This window comes from Pristis pectinata, chromosome 7, assembly GCF_009764475.1.
Source record: "Pristis pectinata isolate sPriPec2 chromosome 7, sPriPec2.1.pri, whole genome shotgun sequence".
Lineage (NCBI taxonomy): Eukaryota > Metazoa > Chordata > Chondrichthyes > Rhinopristiformes > Pristidae > Pristis > Pristis pectinata.
Window position 1 is genome coordinate 1444248 of NC_067411.1, and position 18679 is coordinate 1462926.

The following is an 18679-nucleotide window of genomic DNA, read 5'->3' on the forward strand; positions in this document are numbered from 1 at the left end:
CAGGGTGTACAGACCCAAACAGGAAATTAGAAATGCATGCAATAAGGGTACAACTCGAGGAGTGGACGACTTCAATTTACAGAAAGATTGGACAAACCAAATCAGCAATAATATTGTAGAGGAAGAATTTCTGGAGTGCAGATATGGAGTCATACAGCACGGAAACAGACCCTTCGGCACCATGCCCATCTAGGCTAGTCCCATTTGCCTGCGTTTGGCCCATATTCCTCTAAATCTTTCCTATCAATCTGAGGTTCCCACCTGCTTTAAGAAGACCGCTGTCATCTTGGGACCTAAGAAAAACAAGATAACGTGCCTCGATGACTGAGAGACAAGAGACTGTGCAGATGCCAGAATCTGGAGCAACACACACAAAATGCAGGTCAGGCAGCACCTGTGGACGGAAATAAACAGTCAACGTTTTGGGCTGAGACCCTTCATCGGGACTGGAAAGGAAGAGGGCAGAAGCCAGAATAAGAAGGTGGGGGGAGGGGGAGGAGCTCACGCAGGCAGGTGAGAGGTGAGTCCGGGGAGAGAGGGAAGGGGGAAGATGTAAGAAGCTGAGAGGTGATAGGTAGAGGAGGCAAAGGGCTGAAGGAGGAGGAATCCGGAAGGAGAGGGTGGAGGACCATGGAATAAAGGGAAAGAGGTGGGGAATAGATGGGCAGGTCATGAGGGTGGGGGAGGGGGTATAAAGAGGTGTGAGGGGGAAGGCTTAAAAGAGACGTGTGGGGTAAGTGGTGGGTGCCTGGGATGGGCTGCCAGTCGGTGGTGGTGGAAGCAGATACAACAAGATAGAACCATAGAACAATACAGCACAATACAGGCCCTTCGGCCCACCATGTTGTGCTGACCTTCAAACCACACCTAAGACTATCTAACCTCTTCCTCCCACATATCCTGTCTAAAGCCAGTTTTTTGTATCTATACTGCCACTGCTTCTTTTATTCCAGGGTCCTCAATTTTGCTAACCAGCCTTTAGGTAGAATTTTGTCAAATGGCTTGTGAAAATATATACAGAATGATCTCTACGGCATTACCTTCCACCTTCCCTGGTACGTCATTAAAAACTTCAATCAGGTTAGGCAAACATGAGTTGCATTATCACATCTGTGCTGACTAGTTCCTTTTTATTAAACTTTGTGAAGTGCCTATCAAATTTTCCCCCTAATTATAGTTTCTAAAAGCTTCCCTACCACTGAGGCTAAATTGATTGGAATGTAGTCACCAGGCATGTCCTTAAATGCCTTTTTAAACAAGGCAGTCACGTTTGCATTTTCCAGTTTTCTGGCTTCTCTCTATATTTAGAGAGGATTGCAAAATTTGACCCATTTGTGTTCAATCCAGTTCTCCAAGTTTCTGGTGGCACACGCCTCTGTGCCAATCCCATGGCTGCACTTATCTGCTGCCACACCTGCCGGGAGTTCATGCTAGAAGCCCTGCTGTGGCTGTTGCATGAGGCTAAGTGTGCTGTGAATAGTGACCTGGTCACAGGTGTTGGAAGCTGAGGCTCCGCCCCAGCACTGCCTTGATGGCTGTTGACAGCTTGCTGCTATCAGTGGCATATTTTCACTGTTTATAAATGTCTCTGATATTTAAAAACAGTTTAAGTGGACTTAAATAATGACCAAAAAATAAAATTTACTTCTAAATGTAATTAAATATAAGGAAATAATAAGTGTAGACAAACATACATAAGTTAATTAAGTGCATCCAGCCCTTCATCCAAGTACAATTTGGACTGAGAGAGAGAAATGTCTGAGTTTGATCTTCAGCATGTTTCCAACTCTGCAAACACAGAAGTCAAAGACATGCTGAACACTGGATCAGGTACCTTGTACATCGAAACACACAGTGAAATGCATCTTTTGCGTAGAGTGTTCTGGGGGCAGCCCGCAGGTGTCACCACACTTCCAGCACCAACATAACACGCCCACAGCTTCCTAACCTGTACGTCTTTGGAATGTGGGAGGAAACCGGAGCACCCGGAGGAAACCCACACAGACACGGGGAGAACAAACTCCTTACAGACAACGGCGGGGATTGAACCCGGGTCCCCGGCTCTGTAAACCGTTACGCTAACCGCTACACCACTGGGCCCGGGAGGGGGTGGGCGGCAATTGAAAGCGCACTTGAAGAGTGGGTGGGGTCTAAGACGTAACTGAGCGGTGGACGGGGATTTGGAGGCGCGTCCGGTGACGGACCGTGTCCTGGTGACGCGCAGCGAGGGGCTGGGCCTGTTTCCAAGGACGCTGTCTCCATGGTGACGCCGCAAGCGGAGGCCGGAGGCCACGAAAATGACGGAGATTCTGTGCCGGTGGCTGAACGACGAGCTGAGGCTGTCCCGGAGAGTGGGTGGGTTGGGGGGGTGGTGGGGGTCCCGGAGAGTGGGTGGGGGGGGGGGGGGTCCCGGAGAGTGGGTGGGTGGGTGGGTGGGTGGGGGGGGGGGGGTCCCGGAGAGTGGGTGGGGGGGGGGGGGTCCCGGAGAGTGGGTGGGGGGGGGTCCCGGAGAGTGGGTGGGTGGGTGGGTGGGTGGGTGGGTGGGGGGGGGGGGGTCCCGGAGAGTGGGTGGGGGGGGGGGTCCCGGAGAGTGGGTGGGTGGGTGGGTGGGTGGGGGGGGGGGGTCCCGGAGAGTGGGTGGGGGGGGGGGGTCCCGGAGAGTGGGTCCCGGAGAGTGGGTGGGGGGGGGGTCCCGGAGAGTGGGTGGGTTGGGGGGGGTGGTGGGGGTCCCGGAGAGTGGGTGGTGGGTGGAGGGGGGTCCCGGAGAGTGGGTGGGTTGGGGGGGTGGTGGGGGTCCCGGAGAGTGGGTGGTGGGTGGAGGGGGGTCCCGGAGAGTGGGTGGGTTGGGGGGGTGGTGGGGGTCCCGGAGAGTGGGTGGGTTGGGGGGGTGGTGGGGGTCCCGGAGAGTGGGTGGTGGGTGGGTGGGGGGGTCCCGGAGAGTGGGTGGGTGGGGGGGGGGGTCCCGGAGAGTGGGTGGGTGGGTGGGGGGGGCGTGGTCCCGGAGAGTGGGTGGGTTGGGGGGTGTCCCGGAGAGTGGGCGGGTGGGGGGGGGGGTCCCGGAGAGTGAGTGGTCCCGGAGTGTGGGTGGGTGGAGGGCTGGAGGGTCATGGTTCTGGAGAGTGGGTGGGAGGGGCGGGGGTCCCAGAGAGTGGGTGGGTGGGGATCTGGAGAGTGGGTGGGGGATGAGGAGCAGGAGGTGGGTGAGTGAGTGACTGCAGATGGGTGAGGGGCAGGAGGGGGGAAGGGACGAGGGGGATGGGTATGGGGGTGGGAGGGTGGGAAGAGTGAGGGGCAGGATGGTGAGGGGAGGGTGGGGGCAGGAGAGTGATGGGGAGGGGGAGGGAAAGTGGGTAAGGGTCAGGCTGGTGGAGGGAGGATGATGATGGGCACGAGGAGGGTGAGTGGGTACGGGACTGTATGCAGGAGGGTTGGAGATAGAGGGGCGGGGGCAGAGTGGCGGGGGCAGAGTGGCGGGGGCAGAGGGGTGGGGGCAGAGGGGTGGGGGCAGAGGGGAGAGGGCAGAGGGGTGGGGGCAGAGGGGAGAGGGCAGAGGGGGGGAGATGGGACAGGTTAAAGAGATGAGGTGGATTCAGCAGACGGGAAGGGAGGAATGGGTGAGGTCGGTGGTGGGTGTCCCCCCCCACGGTGGGGTGCTCAGTGCCACCCCCCCCAAGGTGCAATGCCCCCTCAGTACTGCCCCCCTCAGTGCCACCCTCCCTCAGTACTGCCCCTCCCACGGTGCAATGCCCCCTCAATGCCACCCCCCCTCAGTACTCACCCCCCCCCAATTACTACTCCTCCCACAGAAGAGATGCAGGGATGGAGAGAGGGTGCATATGAACAGGAAGCAGGAGTAGGCCACTCAGCCCCTCGAGTCTGCCTGCCACTTAATAAGATCGAGGGTGGTCTGATTGTAATCTCCCAGAAACCTTCCATCTCTTTGTTTATCAAGAACCCATACACCTCTGCTTTAAAACTATTCACATTCTATGCTTCCACTGCCCTTGAGGAAGAGAGTTCCAAAGACTCACCACCCTTTGGGAAAATCATTCAACCTCATCTCTATCTCAAACGTGTGAGCCCCAGAGAGAGCCAGAGCAAGAAAGAAATCACAGCAGTGGAGACTTCTCCTCAGGGTATGCCAGCTGTTTGGACTAATTGTTATTTCCCTGTTTTAAGAGCCCAGAACATTTGCAAAAGAGTTTTCCACAGGCTACCTGATTGGAGAGATTCTCAACAAGCACCAGCTTCAAGGGGATTTTGATCAGTTCTCCCAGGGCAGGTGAGAAAACTTTTCACCTTCTGGAAAATTAAGTAAATCTATGGAAGACAAGCCATACTGCACATGGAGCATAGGCTGGCAAGGATTATTGGGATTGAAAGCTTTGCAATTCTGGACAGAGGCAGGAGCAGTGCAATTAGCACGCTTGCCTTGATTAGTCGAGGCACTGAGTTCAAGAGTCAGGAAGTGATGCTGCAGCTTTATAAACCTTTGATTAGGCCCCATCTGGAGCATTGCATTCAGTTCTGGTCACCCCATTATTGGAAGGATGTGAAGGCTTTGGAGAGGGTGCAGAGGAGGTTTACCAGAATGTTGCCTGGATTAGAGGGCATAGAACATGGAACATTACAGCACAGTACAGGCCCTTTGGCCCACAATGTTGTGCTGACATTTTATCCTGCTCTAAGATCTATCTAACCCTTTCCTCCCACAGAGCCCTCCATTTCTCTTTCATTCATGTTTCTATCTAAGAGTCTCTTAAATGTCCCTAATGTATCTGTCCCCACAACCTCTGTCGGCAGTGCGTTCCATGCACCCACCACTCTATGTGTTTAAAAAAAAACTTACCCCTGACATCCCCCTTATACCTTCCTCCAATCACCTTAAAATTATGTCCCCTTGTGTTAGCCATCGTCACCCTGGGATAAAGTCTCTGACTGTCCACTCGATCTATGCCTCTTATCATCTTGTACACCTCTATCAAGTCACCTCTCATCCTCCTCCTCCCCAAAGAGAAAAGCCCTAGTTCACTCAACCTATCCTCATAAGACATGCTCTCCAATCCAGGCAGCATCCTGGTAAATCTCCTCTGCACCCTCTCTAAAGCTTCCACATCCTTCCTATAATGAGGAGACCAGAACTGAACACAATACTCCAAGTGTGGTCTAACTAGAGTTCTATAGAGCTGCAACATCACCTCACGGCTCTTGAACTCAGTACCCCGACTAATGAAGGCCAACGCTCCATAACAACCCTGTCGACCTGCGCAGCAACTTAGAATGGAGATATCGTGGGTATTCTCCTTAGAACTGAGGAGGTGTGAGAGAAACTTTCACTGAAGGTTGTGAATATGTAGAGTTGCCTGTCCCAGAGGATGATGGATGTTCAGTGATCTAAGGATGAGATGAAAAGGAGGCTGAGGTCTTGAAAGAATTGGCTGGTGAAGTTGCCAATGTGTTGATCTTAATTTTCTGAAACTTTGGATTCAGGAAAGGTTCTATTTGACAGGAAAACAATAAATGAAACTCCTTTACAGGTCAGTTAGCTTAGCACCTGCATTGGGAAAGTGTTAGAAGCTGTGACTAAACAGGGCACTGTGGAAAAATTCACAGTGATTCAGCTTTGAACAATCTACTGGAGTTCATTGAACAAAAATAATGTGTGCTGCAGATAAAGGGGAACCGGTGGATCTACCAGACTTGCATTTCCAGAAGGCATTTGATAAAGCACCACACTAAAGGTTCTTGCAGAAGATAAAAGTTCACAGTGTATTACATATTTCACATTTTCTTATGACAGTGAAGGAGGTCATTTGGCCTATCAAGTCAATGCTATCTCCCAGAGCAGTCCCATCTGTCCCATTCTGCCACATTGCCCAGTAACCATTTCTTCTCACAGGCTCATCAGATCCCCTGATTCTTGTGCCACTTGCGTGGTACAAGGGACAATTTACAGCGGCCAATTAACCTACTGACCCAAATGTTTTTGGGCCATGAGGAAACTGGAGAACCAAGGGGAAACACATGCAGTCACAGGGAGAATGTCCAAGCTCCACACAGACAGCACCCGAGCTCAGGATCAAATATGGATGATTGGACCCATATAGGAGATAACATGTTGGTGTGGCTAGAATATTGGTTAGCTAAAAGGAGACGGTAGCATGAATGGGCCATTTCCTTGTTAGTGAGATGTGACAAGTGGTGTGCCACTGGGATCAGCGCTGGGACCTCAACTCAGTATAATTTATATAAATGACTTGGGTGAATGAGGACATAAAATGAAGCACTGGTCGCTTAATTTACTGATGACACAAAGATAAGCAGGAGAGTAAGTTGTGAAGAGGACATAAGGAAACTGCAGAGGGATGTGGACAGGTTCAGTGAGTGGGCAAAGATCTGGCAGGTGCAGAATGATGTGGGAAATGGGGAATTATCCATTTGGCAGGAAGAATGGAATGAAGCATTTTATCTAAACAGTGAGAGATTGTCGAGCTCTGCAACGTAGAAAGATCTGGGTTTCCTAGTGCATGATTCACAGAAGGCTGGTTTGTAAGTACAACAGTTAGCAAAGCTAACAGACTATTATTGTTTATGGTGAAGATAATTGAATACAAAAGTAGGGAGATTCCACTTCAATTTTTATAGGTCCGAAGTGAGACCACACCTACAACACCTACCTGTGTGGTGTTGGTCACCTTATTTAAGGAAGGAAGTTAGTGAGTTGGAAGTAACTCAGAGGTTTATTAGGTGTACCTGCAGTAGGCAGATTACCTTGTGAGGCCAGGCCTTCTTCTGCTGGAGCTTAGAAACGTCAGAGGGGATCTGATTGAAACACAAGATCCTGAGGGTGGGTGTGGAGAGGATGTTTCTCTTCTGGGAAGATCTAGAACTAGAGGTCACTGTTTAAAAATAAAGTCACCCATTTAAGACAGATGCGGTCTTAATGAGACCCTTATTTTGAGTCAGAGGGCACTGAGTCTTTGGAGCAGAGTCTTTGGGAGATTGACCCCCAATGAGCAGGGGGTGAAAGGTTACTGGGAGTGAATGGGAATCTGGAGTTGAGGGTACAAATGGATGAACCGTGGCCACTGAAATGATGGAGTAGACTTGAGGTCCCGAGTGGTTTACTCCTGCTCCTAATTCACTTAAGGGGATCAAGTGTGGGGATCGGCAGGATCCATGTTCACCAAGATGATGTGAACTTGTTTCCTCAGAGATGTGGTTTTGTTGTCAGTGACAGAAACACCTCTCGCCACACCGTTTGAATTCCACCTTCACCAGGATGAAGGCACTCACTCATTCCTAATTGTGTGACTGGAAGATCATGTTGAAATGGATCTTCTGGTATTGTGGACTCTTGGTGTTTAAAACCCTGTAGGTTTGAACATAGTAATCCCAATCAATATACAGCTGCACTGAAATCTCATCCAGTACAGTTAGAATGTCACGCTTACCTGCTGTAACCTGAGCCAGTGCATGGTGTAACCCAGTCCCAACAGTGAATTGTATCACTCAGGAAGCGCGGTCTCTCTCCCTCTGCCCACTGATCTCTTCTTTTCTCCTCAGAAATGCAGCTTCTCAGCTCAATAACTTTCAGCGCCTGTTACCCACTCTGCAGCTCTTGGGGGTGATGATCAGTGACAATGTGGTGAAGGCACTCATTGAGGAACAGCATGGAGTGGCCACACGCCTCCTGTATCAGATCTACATTGCACTCCGCAGGAAAGAGAATGCCCATCTCTCCAAACTGGCGATGGAAACCATGAGACCTCCTGCAGCAGCCAAACTCGCAAGCATCAGTGCTGAGATGTACAAAGAGGTGAATGGGGGCAAGGTGGGGGCAAAAGGGAACAGGGGGCAGAGGTGTTAAGGGGAGAAAGAGAGGAGTTGGAGGGATAGTGAGAGGGACTGGGAGAAGATGTACCATTATCAGCTCATGCCTGAATGTTGTCCCAGGCTTACTTTCCATAGACTACAGTGAAGATTCACCAGACTAGTACCAGGGACGGTAGATTTGCTGTATCTGGAGAGATTGAATGTTGAGGAACACCACTAATCACGGACCTCCAGCCAGAATAAGTCCCATCGACCACTACCCTCTGTCTTCTATGGGCAGGCCAATTCTGAATTCAAACAACCAAGTCACTGTGGATCCCATGCATCTTAGTCTTCTGGATGAGCCTCCCATGAGGGACCTTGTCAAATGGCTTACTAATATCCATGTAGACAACATCTACAACTCTACCTTCGTGAATCACCTTCGTCACCTCCTTGAAAAACTCAACCAAGTTAATAAGGCACGTCTTGCTCCACACAAAGCCATGCTGGCTGTCCCTAATTAGGCCATGGTTTTCCAAATGGTCACAAATCCTATTCCTAAGTATCCCCTCCAGTAACTTCCTGACCACTGATGTGAGACTCACCAGTCTATAGTTTCCAGGATTAAACCTATTTCCCTTTTTGAATAATGGAACAACATTAGCTACTCACCAGTCCTCCGTGACGTTGCCTGTGGCTGGAGAGGACACGAAGATCTTGGTCAAGACCCCAGAAATCTCATCTCTCGCCTCTCTCAATAACCTGGGGTATATCCCATCAGGCCCTGGGGACTTGTTCACCTTAATGTTCTTCAAGAAACCCAACACCACCTCTTTCTTTATCTCAAAGTGCCCGAGCACATTAGCACACCCCACACTGATCTCACTGTCCTCCACGTCCTTGTCCTTGATGAATACTGACGCAACGTACTTATTCAGAACCTCACCCACATCCTCCACCTCCATGCACGTTCCCTCCTTTATCCTTAAAGGACAGAAATGGACTGTCAACCTGAAACGTCGACTGTCCATTTCCCTCCACAGATGCTGCCTGATCCACTGAGTTCCAGCTACTTGTTTGTTGCTCTATTGTTACTGGCATTTTTTTTGGTGTTTTCTACCGTGATCGATCCAAAGTAATTATTTAGAACCTCTGTCATTTCTTTATTTACCATTATTAGTTACAAATTTGCATTTACGTATCCCCTTTGACCCTCACCAATTTTTATCAATGCACCATAAAAAGCATGCTATCTGGATGCATCACGGCTTGGCATCAACTGCTCTGCCCGTAACCACAAGAAACTGCAGAGAGTTGTGAACACAGCTCAGCACATCACAGAAACCAGCCTCCCTTCCATGGACTCCGTCTACACTTCTCCCTGCCTCGGTAAAGCAGCCAACATAATGAAAGACCCCTCCCACCCCAGACATTCTCTCTTCTCCCCTCACCCATCAGGCAGAAGATACAAAAGCCTGAGGGCACGTACCACCAGGCTCAAGGACAGTTTCTATCCCACTGTGATAAGGCTATTGAACTGTCCCCTAGTACAATAAGATGGACTCTTGACCTCACAATCTACCTCGTGATGACCTTGCACCTTATTGTCTGCCTGCACTGCACTTTCTCTGCAGCTGTGACACTTTACTCTGCATTCTGTTATTGTTTTACACTGTAGTAGCTCAATGCACTGTGTAATGAATTGACCTGTGTGGATGGTTGCAGGACAAGTTTTCACTGGACCTCGGTACACGTCACAATAATAAACCGAGTTACCAAATCTCATCTTTGAAGGGATTATTGTTCACTTTATCTACTCACTTCATGGAACATAGAACATAGAACATAGAACTTAGAACACTACAGCACAGTGCAGGCCCTTCCTCTTTATAAACCCGTATAAGCTCACACTGTCTGTTTCAATATGATTTTATGGTATATTTTCATACTCCATTTTCTCCACTCCATAATTTTTTAGTCATCCTTTCTCTGGGTTCAAAAAATTTCTAATCTCTACAACCGATCTTCACAGATGGTTGCATTTCTTTTCAATCTGATATCATCCTCACCTTCCTTGGACATAGATGGTCAATCTTTCTCATAGGGCCTGTCTTCTTCACTGGTGCTAGGTTCATGAAATATTTTCTTCTGACCCCATACCACTGTAATTGCCTTTATTTAAGTTTAGGACACTTATTTAGGACCCATAGAACATAGAACACTACAGCACAGTACAGGCTCTTTGGCTCACGATGTTGTGCCGACATTTTATCCTGCTCTAAGATCTATCTAACCCTTCCTTCCCACATAGCTCCCTATTTCTCTATCATTCATGTGTCCATCTAAGAGTCTCTTAACCATCCCTAATGTATCTGCCCCCACAACCTCTGCCGAGGTTTACCACTCTCTGTGCAAAGAACTTACTCCTGACATCCCCCAATCACCTTAAAATTATGTCCCCTTGTGTTAGCCATTGTCGACCTGGGAAAAAAGTCTCTGACTGTCCTCTTATCATCTTGTACACCTCTATCAAGTCACCTCTCATTCTCCTCCTCTCCAAAGACCCATGTTTCTACCCTCAGACTGAATTCTACTATGCTATTGGTATTGGTTTATTATTGTCATTTGTACCAAGGTGCAGTGAGAAGCTTGTCTTACAAACCAATCGTGCAGGTCAATTCATTACACAGTGCAGTGACATTGCGTTAGTACAGAGTGTATTGATGTAGTACAGGTAAAAACAATTACAGCAGAGAGTAAAGTGTCACAGCTACAGAGAAAGTGCAGTGCAATAAGGTGCAAGGTCCCTTTTTCCTAAGAGTTTCTTTATTATGAGATCATTAATGAATCCTGCCTTAATACACAATGTCAGATCTAAAATAATCTGCTTCCTGGTTCCTCACCACATTGCCCTAAGAAACCATTTTGAATCCACTTAATGAACTTATGCTCAAGGCTACTGTGGCAGTTGGACTTGTCCAGTCTGTGTAATGATTAACAGTGCCCTGTTGTAGTTCAGGGAGGTGCCTCACGGACCTTCAAGGTCCGTTAGTAACGGGCAATGTGCAGGCCTGACTGGCACTGCTTGCATCCCAGAAGTGATGGTAAATGCTGATCTGCTGTGGCTGCACCGTTGCTGACTGGGTTTTCCTTGCCTGCCATGTTTTCCAGCGTCTGAAGTCAATGATCCCCCGTGAGGTTGACGTGGTCCTGCGTAGAGTTTCCGACCGCTGCGTGGCTAAAGACAAGGAGATTGAGAAGGAGGCGACCCTTAAGGATGAGCAGGAGCTGCAGAAACAACACAGTGTTCAGGAAGAGCAGCAGACCCAAAACCTGGAAAAGGTGGGTCTCCGCAAGGAATGACACGGAAAGAACCGGTACTGGGAAAGGGAGAGAATGGAGAAAAAAATAACAGGGATTGAGAAATGGGAAAGACCAGGAAAAAGCAGGGATTGGGACTGGGATTGATCAACGGCTGAGAAAAGCACGAGGCTGGGTTAGAGCAGGCATTAACGATGGTATAAGGCTGGAGGAGACCGGGGTTAGGACTGGCATGAGGCTGGGTTAGAGCAGGCACTAACGATGGTATAAGGCTGGGGGAGACCGGGGTTAGGACTGGCACGAGGCTGGGTTAGAGCAGGCACTAACGATGTATACGGCTGGGGGAGACCGGGGTTAGGACTGGCACGAGGCTGGGTTAGAGCAGGCATTAACGATGTATAAGGCTGGGGGAGACCGGGGTTAGGACTGGCACGAGGCTGGGTTAGAGCAGGCACTAACGATGTATACGGCTGGGGGAGACCGGGGTTAGGACTGGCACGAGGCTGGGTTAGGGAAGGGATTGGGAGTGGCATGAGGCAGGAGTAGAGCAGGGATTGGGTGGTGCACAAGGAAGACAGAGGGGAGGGATTGGGAGTGGGAGAGCAGCCAACAAAAGGGGAGAGAGAGATTGGCAGAGATTGTCTGCAAGGCACTGAAGCATCATTACCCTAATGCAAGTTGTATTATTCCTGTCCACTCCTCGTCAAGTCATCTCTTATTCTGCTTGTTTCAGCTGCATAAAGCAAAGAGGAAGAACAAAGAGTTGATGGCAAAAATCCAGGCAACGTTCATCCCCATCTCCAAGAAGGTGCCACAAGAAATGGCAAGAGCCATTCAGAAACGCAAGCAAGAGCTGAGGAAGAAGGAAGCTGAGGTAGAGAATTGATGCAATGTGGTTGACAGTAGCTCTCCCACAGATGCTGCCTGACCTGCCGAGTGTCTCCAGCATTTTAATTTTATTTCTGTATTTACGTAGAGCATGAGGCATTGAAAACAGCTGTTTGCAGATGGTGGGACTGAGTTATGAGGTGAGATTTCAGGGCTGAGAATGGAGAGGGTAGATGCAGGATAACAGTTGACGGTTAGACGGCTGGGAACATTGGTGTGGGGAACAACAATAGAGAGCAAGGAGGAGGAGGGTGGAGGTGGTACAGGTGAAAGTAAGGTGGACAATAATCTATGGAGCAGTTGGGGACCAGGAGATGGATTAGAACTCGAGTGCAGATATTTTGTTTGTGGGTTTGTTGTTGAATAAGTATTGGCCAAAAGTTTGTGCTGTTTTTCAAGTTGATGTCGATGTTGTTTGGAGGCCCTTGGCGTGAGGTTGTCATCCTTGGGCTGTGGCTGTCGGTACCGGGCTGGGATTTAGTTCCCATCCCTAACTGTGTAGGGAGGGGCTGATATCTTAATGTCTTTCACAGCCCCTTCAGAGAACAAGGTACCTTGGTGCAGGACTGTGGTTGGGAATACACAAGATAGAAGGACACTTCATTAATTATTCGGATTTGAACGTAGGAGGTATGATTGAAGATGTCATGGACATCTGTGGTGATGTTGATAATAAGGATGGTACTGTGGAAGATACTGCTCAGTTAGTAAAATGGACAAAGTAATTTAATCCTGATAAGTGCAAGGTGATGCACTTTGAGAGAACTAATTAGGTTAGAACATCTACCATGACGGTAGGACCCCAGGAAGTACGAAGGAACAGAGGGACCTCAGTGTATGTTCAAGGATCCCTGGAGGTGGCAGCATGTGTGGATGTCTTTGGTGAACAATAGGGCCCAAAGTACCTGACAGTGGTATAATCCTAAAGAATTTCAACAAACCACAAGGAGGTGACAAAAACTTTGTGAGCTAGGTAGTTGTTAAGGAGTTGTGGGGAGGTTAATGGAGGTAATTTCAGAACCGAGGGCCCAGGCAGCAGAAGGCACAATTGCCGGAGGTAGATTCTGGCCGGGGGGTGGGGGGGGGGGGCATTGGAATAATGATCTAGAGTTAACAAAGGCACGGATGAAGGGTTCCACAGTGGGCGTGTGAGGGCAGTGCAGAACCGGGCAGTGGTGCAGAAGAGACTTGCTTTGTCCTTCAGTTTTGGGATTTGGGCATCACTGAGAAGGCAAGCATTTATTGCCCATCCCTAATTGCTCTGCAGGAGGTGAGGGTGAGCTGCTGCCTTAACCTGCTGCCGGCTTTCTGGTGACGGTACCACAGAGTGCTGTTGGCGAGGGAGTGAGGGTCAGAATTGAGACCCAGTAACGATGAAGGAACAGTGATATACCTCCAAAGCAACATGATGTTTGGCCTGGAGGGGAACCTGCAGTGGGTGGTGCCCCCCCACCCCCCATGTCTGTTGCCCTTGTTCTTCTTGGTGGTAGAGCACACAGGCCTATCGGGTTCTGTCAGAGCAGCCTGAGTGAGCAAGTGCAGATGGTACACACTGCAGCCACTGTGCGCCGCTGACGGAGGGAATGAATGTACATATGTGGTGGTGAATGGGGAACCAGTCAAGTGGGGTCCTTTCTCCTGGAAACTGGAGAGGATTCTTTCAGACTCCTGGCTCGTGCCTTGTAAATGGTGGAAAGACCTTAGGATATCAGGAGGTGAACATAGAACATAGAACATAACAGCACAGTACAGGCCCTTCGGCCCATGATGTTGTGCCGACATTTCATCCTGCTCTATCTAACCCTTCCCTCCCACACAGCCCCCCATTTTTCTGTCATTCATGTGCTTATCTAAGAGTCTCTTAAATGTCCCTAATGTATCTGCCCCCACAACCTCTGCTGGCAGTGTGTTCCACACACCCACCACTCTCTGCGTATATAAAGAAAACTTACCTCTAACACCCTCCTTATACCTTCCTCCAATCACCTCAAAATTGTTGCCCTGGGAAAAAGTCTGACTGTCCACTCGATCTATGCCTCATCATCTTGTACACCTCTATCAGGTCACCTCTCATCCTCCTTCTCTCCAAAGGGAAAAGCCCGAGCTCACTCAACCTATCCTCATAAGACATGCTCTCCAATCCAGGCAGCATCCTGGTAAATCTCCTCTGCACCCTCTCCAAAGCTTCCACATCCTTCCCATAATGAGGCGACCAGAACTGAATATAATACTCTAAATGTGGTCTAACCAGAGTTCTACAGAGCTGCCAACATTACCTCATGGCTCTTGAACTCAATTCCCCGACTAACGAAGGCCAGCACACCATACACCTTCTTAACAACCTTATTAACCTGAGTGGCAACCTTGAGCGATCTATGGATGTGGACCCCAAGATCCCTCTGTTCCTCCACACTGCTAAATGTCCTGCCATTAACCTTGTATTCTGCCTTCAAATTCAATCTTCCAAAGTGTATCACTTCACACTTTTCCGGGTTGAACTCCATCTGCCACAGCTCAGCCCAGCTCAATGTGCTTTGTCACATCCTCAAAGAATTCACTCAGGCTCATGAGGCACAACCTGCCCCTCACAAAGTCATGCTGACTGTCCCTAATCAGCTTGTGCTTCTCCAAATGCCCATAAATCCTGTCCCTAAGAATCTTGTGCAATAATTTGCCCACCACTGAAGATTAAGATATCTTTATTAGTCACATGTACTTTGAAACACACAGTGAAATGCATCTTTTGCGTAGAGTGTTCTGGGGGCAGCCCACAAGTGTTGCCACACTTCTGGCGCCAACATAGCATGCCCACAACTTCCTAACCCGTACATCTTTGGAATGTGGGAGGAAACCGGAGCACACAGAGGAAACCCACGCAGACACGGGGACAACGTACAAACTTCTTACAGACAGTGGCAGGAATTGAACCCAGGTCGCTGGTGTTATAATAGCGTTACGTTAACTGCTACACTACCGTAAAACTCACTGGTCTGTAATTTCCAGGGTTATCCCTACTCCCTTTCTTAAACAAAGGAACAACATTTGCCATCCTCCAATCAGCTGGCACTACTCTTATGGCCAGTGAGGATGCAAAGATCATTGCCAAATGATCACAGCAATCTCTTCCCTCGCTTCCCGTAATAACCTTGGATATATCCCGTCAGGCCCCAGTGACCTATCTATCCTAATGCTTTTCAAAAGTTCCAGCACATTTTCTTCACGTCAACATGCCCTAGTGTATCAGCCTGTCATACGCCATCCTCCCAAATGTCAAGGTCTCCCTCACTGGTGAATACTGAAGCAAAGTATTCATTAAGGACCTCCCCTACCTCTTCCGACTCCAGGCACATGTTTCCTCTTTTATCCCTGGTCGGTCCCACCCTCACTCTAGTCATCCTCCTATTCTTCACATACGTGTAGAACGCCTTGGGGTTTCCCTTGATCCTACTCACCAAGGCCTTCTCGTGCCCCTTCTAGCTCTTCTAAGTCCATTCTTAAGCTCCCTCCTGGCTACCTTGTAACTCTCCAGAGCCCTGTCTGATCCTTGCTTTCTAAACCTCGGGTAAACTTCTTTCTTCCTCTTGACAAGATATTCTGCATCTCGAGTCAACCACAGTTCCTTCACTCTACCATCCTTACCCTGCCTCAATGGGACAAACCTATCCAGAACACCATGCAAGTACTCCCTAATCAACCTCCACATTTCCGCTACGCACTTCCCCAAGAACATCTGTTCCCAATTTACTCTCCCAAGTTCCTGCCTAATAGCATCATAATTCCCCCTCCCCCAGTTAAATACTTTCCCATATCGTCTGCTCCTATCCCTCTCCAAGGCTATGGTAAAGGTCAAGGAGTTATGGTCACTATCTCCAAAATGCTCTTCCACCAAGAGATCTGAAACCTGATCAGGCTCATTGCCTAGTACCAGGTCCAGAATGGCCTCTCCTCTAGTCGGCCTGTCCACATACTGTGTCAGGAATCCTTCCTGGACACACCGAACAAACTCTGCCCCATCTATCCCCTTTACACTAAGGAGGTGCCAATCAATATTAGGGAAGTTGAAATCACCCATGACAACAACCCTGTTATTTTTGCACCTCTCCAAAATCTGCCTCCCGATCTGCTCCTCAGTGTCTCTGCTGCTACTGGGGGGTCTGTAGAATACTCCCAATAGAGTGATCACTCCCTTCTTGTTTCTGACTTCCACCCACACTGACTCAATGGACGAGCATCCCTTTCTACAGCTGTGACACTGTCCCTGCTCTAAGTTCATCAGCCTTGTTCCTGATATCTCTCGCGTTAAAGTAGACACACTTCAGCCCATCCAACTGCCTATCCTTCCTCACGGTCTTTCTACACTCTGCATCTACTTGTACAGTAAATGCACCAACCTCTGACCTATCACTCTGGTTCCCATCCCCTGCCAAACTAGTTTAAACCCTCCCCAACAGCTCTAGCAAACCTGCCCACAAGAATATTGGTGCCCCTCCAGTTCAGGTGTAACCCTTTTCTACAGGTCATACCTTCCCCAGAAGAGATCCCAATGATCAATAAATCAGAAACCCTGCACCAATTTCTCAGCCACGCATTCATCTGCCAAATCAACCTATTCTTACCCTCACTGTCACACGGCACAGGCAGCACTCCAGAGATTACTACCCTTGAGGTCCTGCTTTTCAGCTTTCTACCTATTTCCCTATATTCCCTCTTCAGGACCTCATCCCTTTTCCTACCTATGTCATTGGTGCCAATATGTACCACAACCTCTGGTTGTTCACCCTCCACCTTCAGAATGCCGTGGGCCTGATCTGAGACGTCCCTGACCCTCAGGCAACATACCATCCGGGAGTGTCTTTCACGTCCACAGAATCTCCTGTCTGCCCCCCTTACTATTGAATCCCCTATCACTGCTGCTCTCCTCTTCTCCCCCCTTCCCTTCTGCGCTACACAACCAGGCTCAGTGCCAGACACCTGGTCACTGTGGCTTTCCTCTGGTAGGTCATTCCCCCCAACAGTATCCAAAGCAGTATATTCAGGGGAACGGCCACAGGGGTACTCTGCACTATCTGCCTATTCTCAGCCCTTCTCCTGACAGTCACCCAGCTACCTGCCTCCTGCAGCCTCGGAGTGACTGCCTCCCTGTAGCTCTTGTCTATGAACTCCTTGGTATCCGGTAGCAGCAGCTCCAAATGCTGGGTGCTCCAGGATGAGTTGCTCACTTTGGATCCCCAGCCTCTGACCCGCTGCTATCGCCACGGTATTTCTGTGGCTGTCCAATTCAGGTTCTGGTCAGTGATGACACCAGGATATTGATGATGAGGACTCAGTGATGGTGATGCCACTGAATGTCAAGGGTAGGGTGCAGATGGGGTGGGACCAGGTGAGGTGGGGGTCAGAACTGGCTGGGTTGGGGCAGAGAGCTTGGGGCCTGTGGTTGCGGCGGGGGGAGGGTGGTGTTATTTGGGGCCAGATGTGAAGGGAGAGGGTACCAGTCAGTGGGTCAGTGGAGCCAGTACTGAGGTGTGAAGGACTGGCTGTTACTCGTGGGCTTGGCACCTGCACACTCACTGTGCCGTGTGATTTCAGATGTTCACCAGTGAGATCACAAAGTTTGAAAAGATATTGAGGAACCTGACGCCTGCTGGAGGTGAGGAGGAGAGTCCGAGGTGAGTAGCCAGAACCGAGAGAAGCAACCCTAACTCAACAGCTCACCCATCAAATGTTGGGAGACAGGGAGACGGATGCTGTCCCACTGACAGTTCTGGTAGAGACACCGACACAGTGTAATGGACACACCGCTGCAGACACTCCTTACGACACAGAAGGAGACCGTGACCCACTGAGGGTTCATCAGCTCTCCGAGCAATCCCATTCATCATTCCCCAACTTACTTCCATGTGCACCAGCCTTACATTGCCAAATTAACCAGCAGGTTTGGGGTGTGGGCAGAACCTGGAGCACTTGGCTGAAACCCACACGGAGAACATGCAAACTCCATGCAGACAGCTCCTGAGGTCTGGATTGAACCCAGTTCTCTGGAGCTGTGAGGCAGTGGCAGTATTAGCTGCACCCCTGGCCACACTGGCACAATCCAATGAAGGTTCACACTGCCTGTAGAGAGACCCAGAGACAGTCCAGCCAAGGGGCCCAGATAGACGGTGCCTGAGGGTCAGATCCAGAGAATGGCATATGATAGAGAGGCCCAGAGACCCAGAGGCTCCTGATAGAACCAGGCAGACACTGTCACTGATGGAGATCCCCAGAGTGTCAGAGAAACTCGATGCCTGAGACCACCTGTTCAACAAACTCTGATACTCTCTGATAGACAGACAGAATTACTTGAAAGTCCTGGGAATGATCTCAGCAGGGACGAAGAGAAGCTGGGCCTGTTCTTCCAGGAGCAGGGAATGTTAAAGGTGATTGGTAGAGTTGTTTACGGTTCCAAAAGGCTTGAACAGAACAAAAAGGAAATTATTTCCAGTGGCAGGAAGGTGGTGAATCAGACCGGGATTGTGCCTGAGGGTGGGGACTTGCAGGGGGTGGACGGGGGGAGGTCACAAGCCAGTGCTGTGACCTGTTTGAAATGACGGCACTGGCAGGCCCAACGGACTCGGACTAAGATGTGAGCAGCAAGGGGTCTGTGGGCTGTGGG

At 49.6% G+C, this 18679-nt stretch overlaps 2 protein-coding genes across 2 annotated transcripts in view; both read left to right on the top strand.

The window, feature by feature from the left end:
* Nucleotides 1-2194: 2194 nt before the first annotated feature.
* On the top strand, nt 2195-18614 carry LOC127572473 (sperm flagellar protein 2-like). The gene is made up of 7 exons (XM_052019795.1): nt 2195-2355; nt 4180-4282; nt 7567-7819; nt 10990-11160; nt 11873-12013; nt 17614-17693; nt 18353-18614. Exons 1-7 carry the CDS (start codon nt 2298-2300, stop codon nt 18612-18614), a joined length of 1068 nt encoding a protein of 355 aa, XP_051875755.1. The 5' UTR covers nt 2195-2297.
* LOC127572506 (sperm flagellar protein 2-like) overlaps nt 17616-18679 on the top strand; it is an 80480-nt gene continuing 79416 nt past the window's right edge. The window contains exon 1 of the mRNA XM_052019865.1: nt 17616-17674. The gene's annotated coding sequence lies outside the window, so the exon portion shown is untranslated. The remainder of the gene's footprint in view (nt 17675-18679) is intronic.

What these genes read in the sequence shown, in the direction of transcription:
- LOC127572473 (XM_052019795.1), top strand. Translation starts at nt 2,298, where the DNA reads ATGACGGAGATTCTGTGCCGGTGGCTGAACGACGAGCTGAGGCTGTCC. An exon ending in TGAGGAAGAAGGAAGCTGAG is followed by an intron (nt 12,014 to 17,613) that starts GTAGAGAATTGA and finishes GTGTGATTTCAG; the next exon opens with ATGTTCACCAGTGAGATCAC. An exon ending in GGTGAGGAGGAGAGTCCGAG is followed by an intron (nt 17,694 to 18,352) that starts GTGAGTAGCCAG and finishes ACTCTCTGATAG; the next exon opens with ACAGACAGAATTACTTGAAA.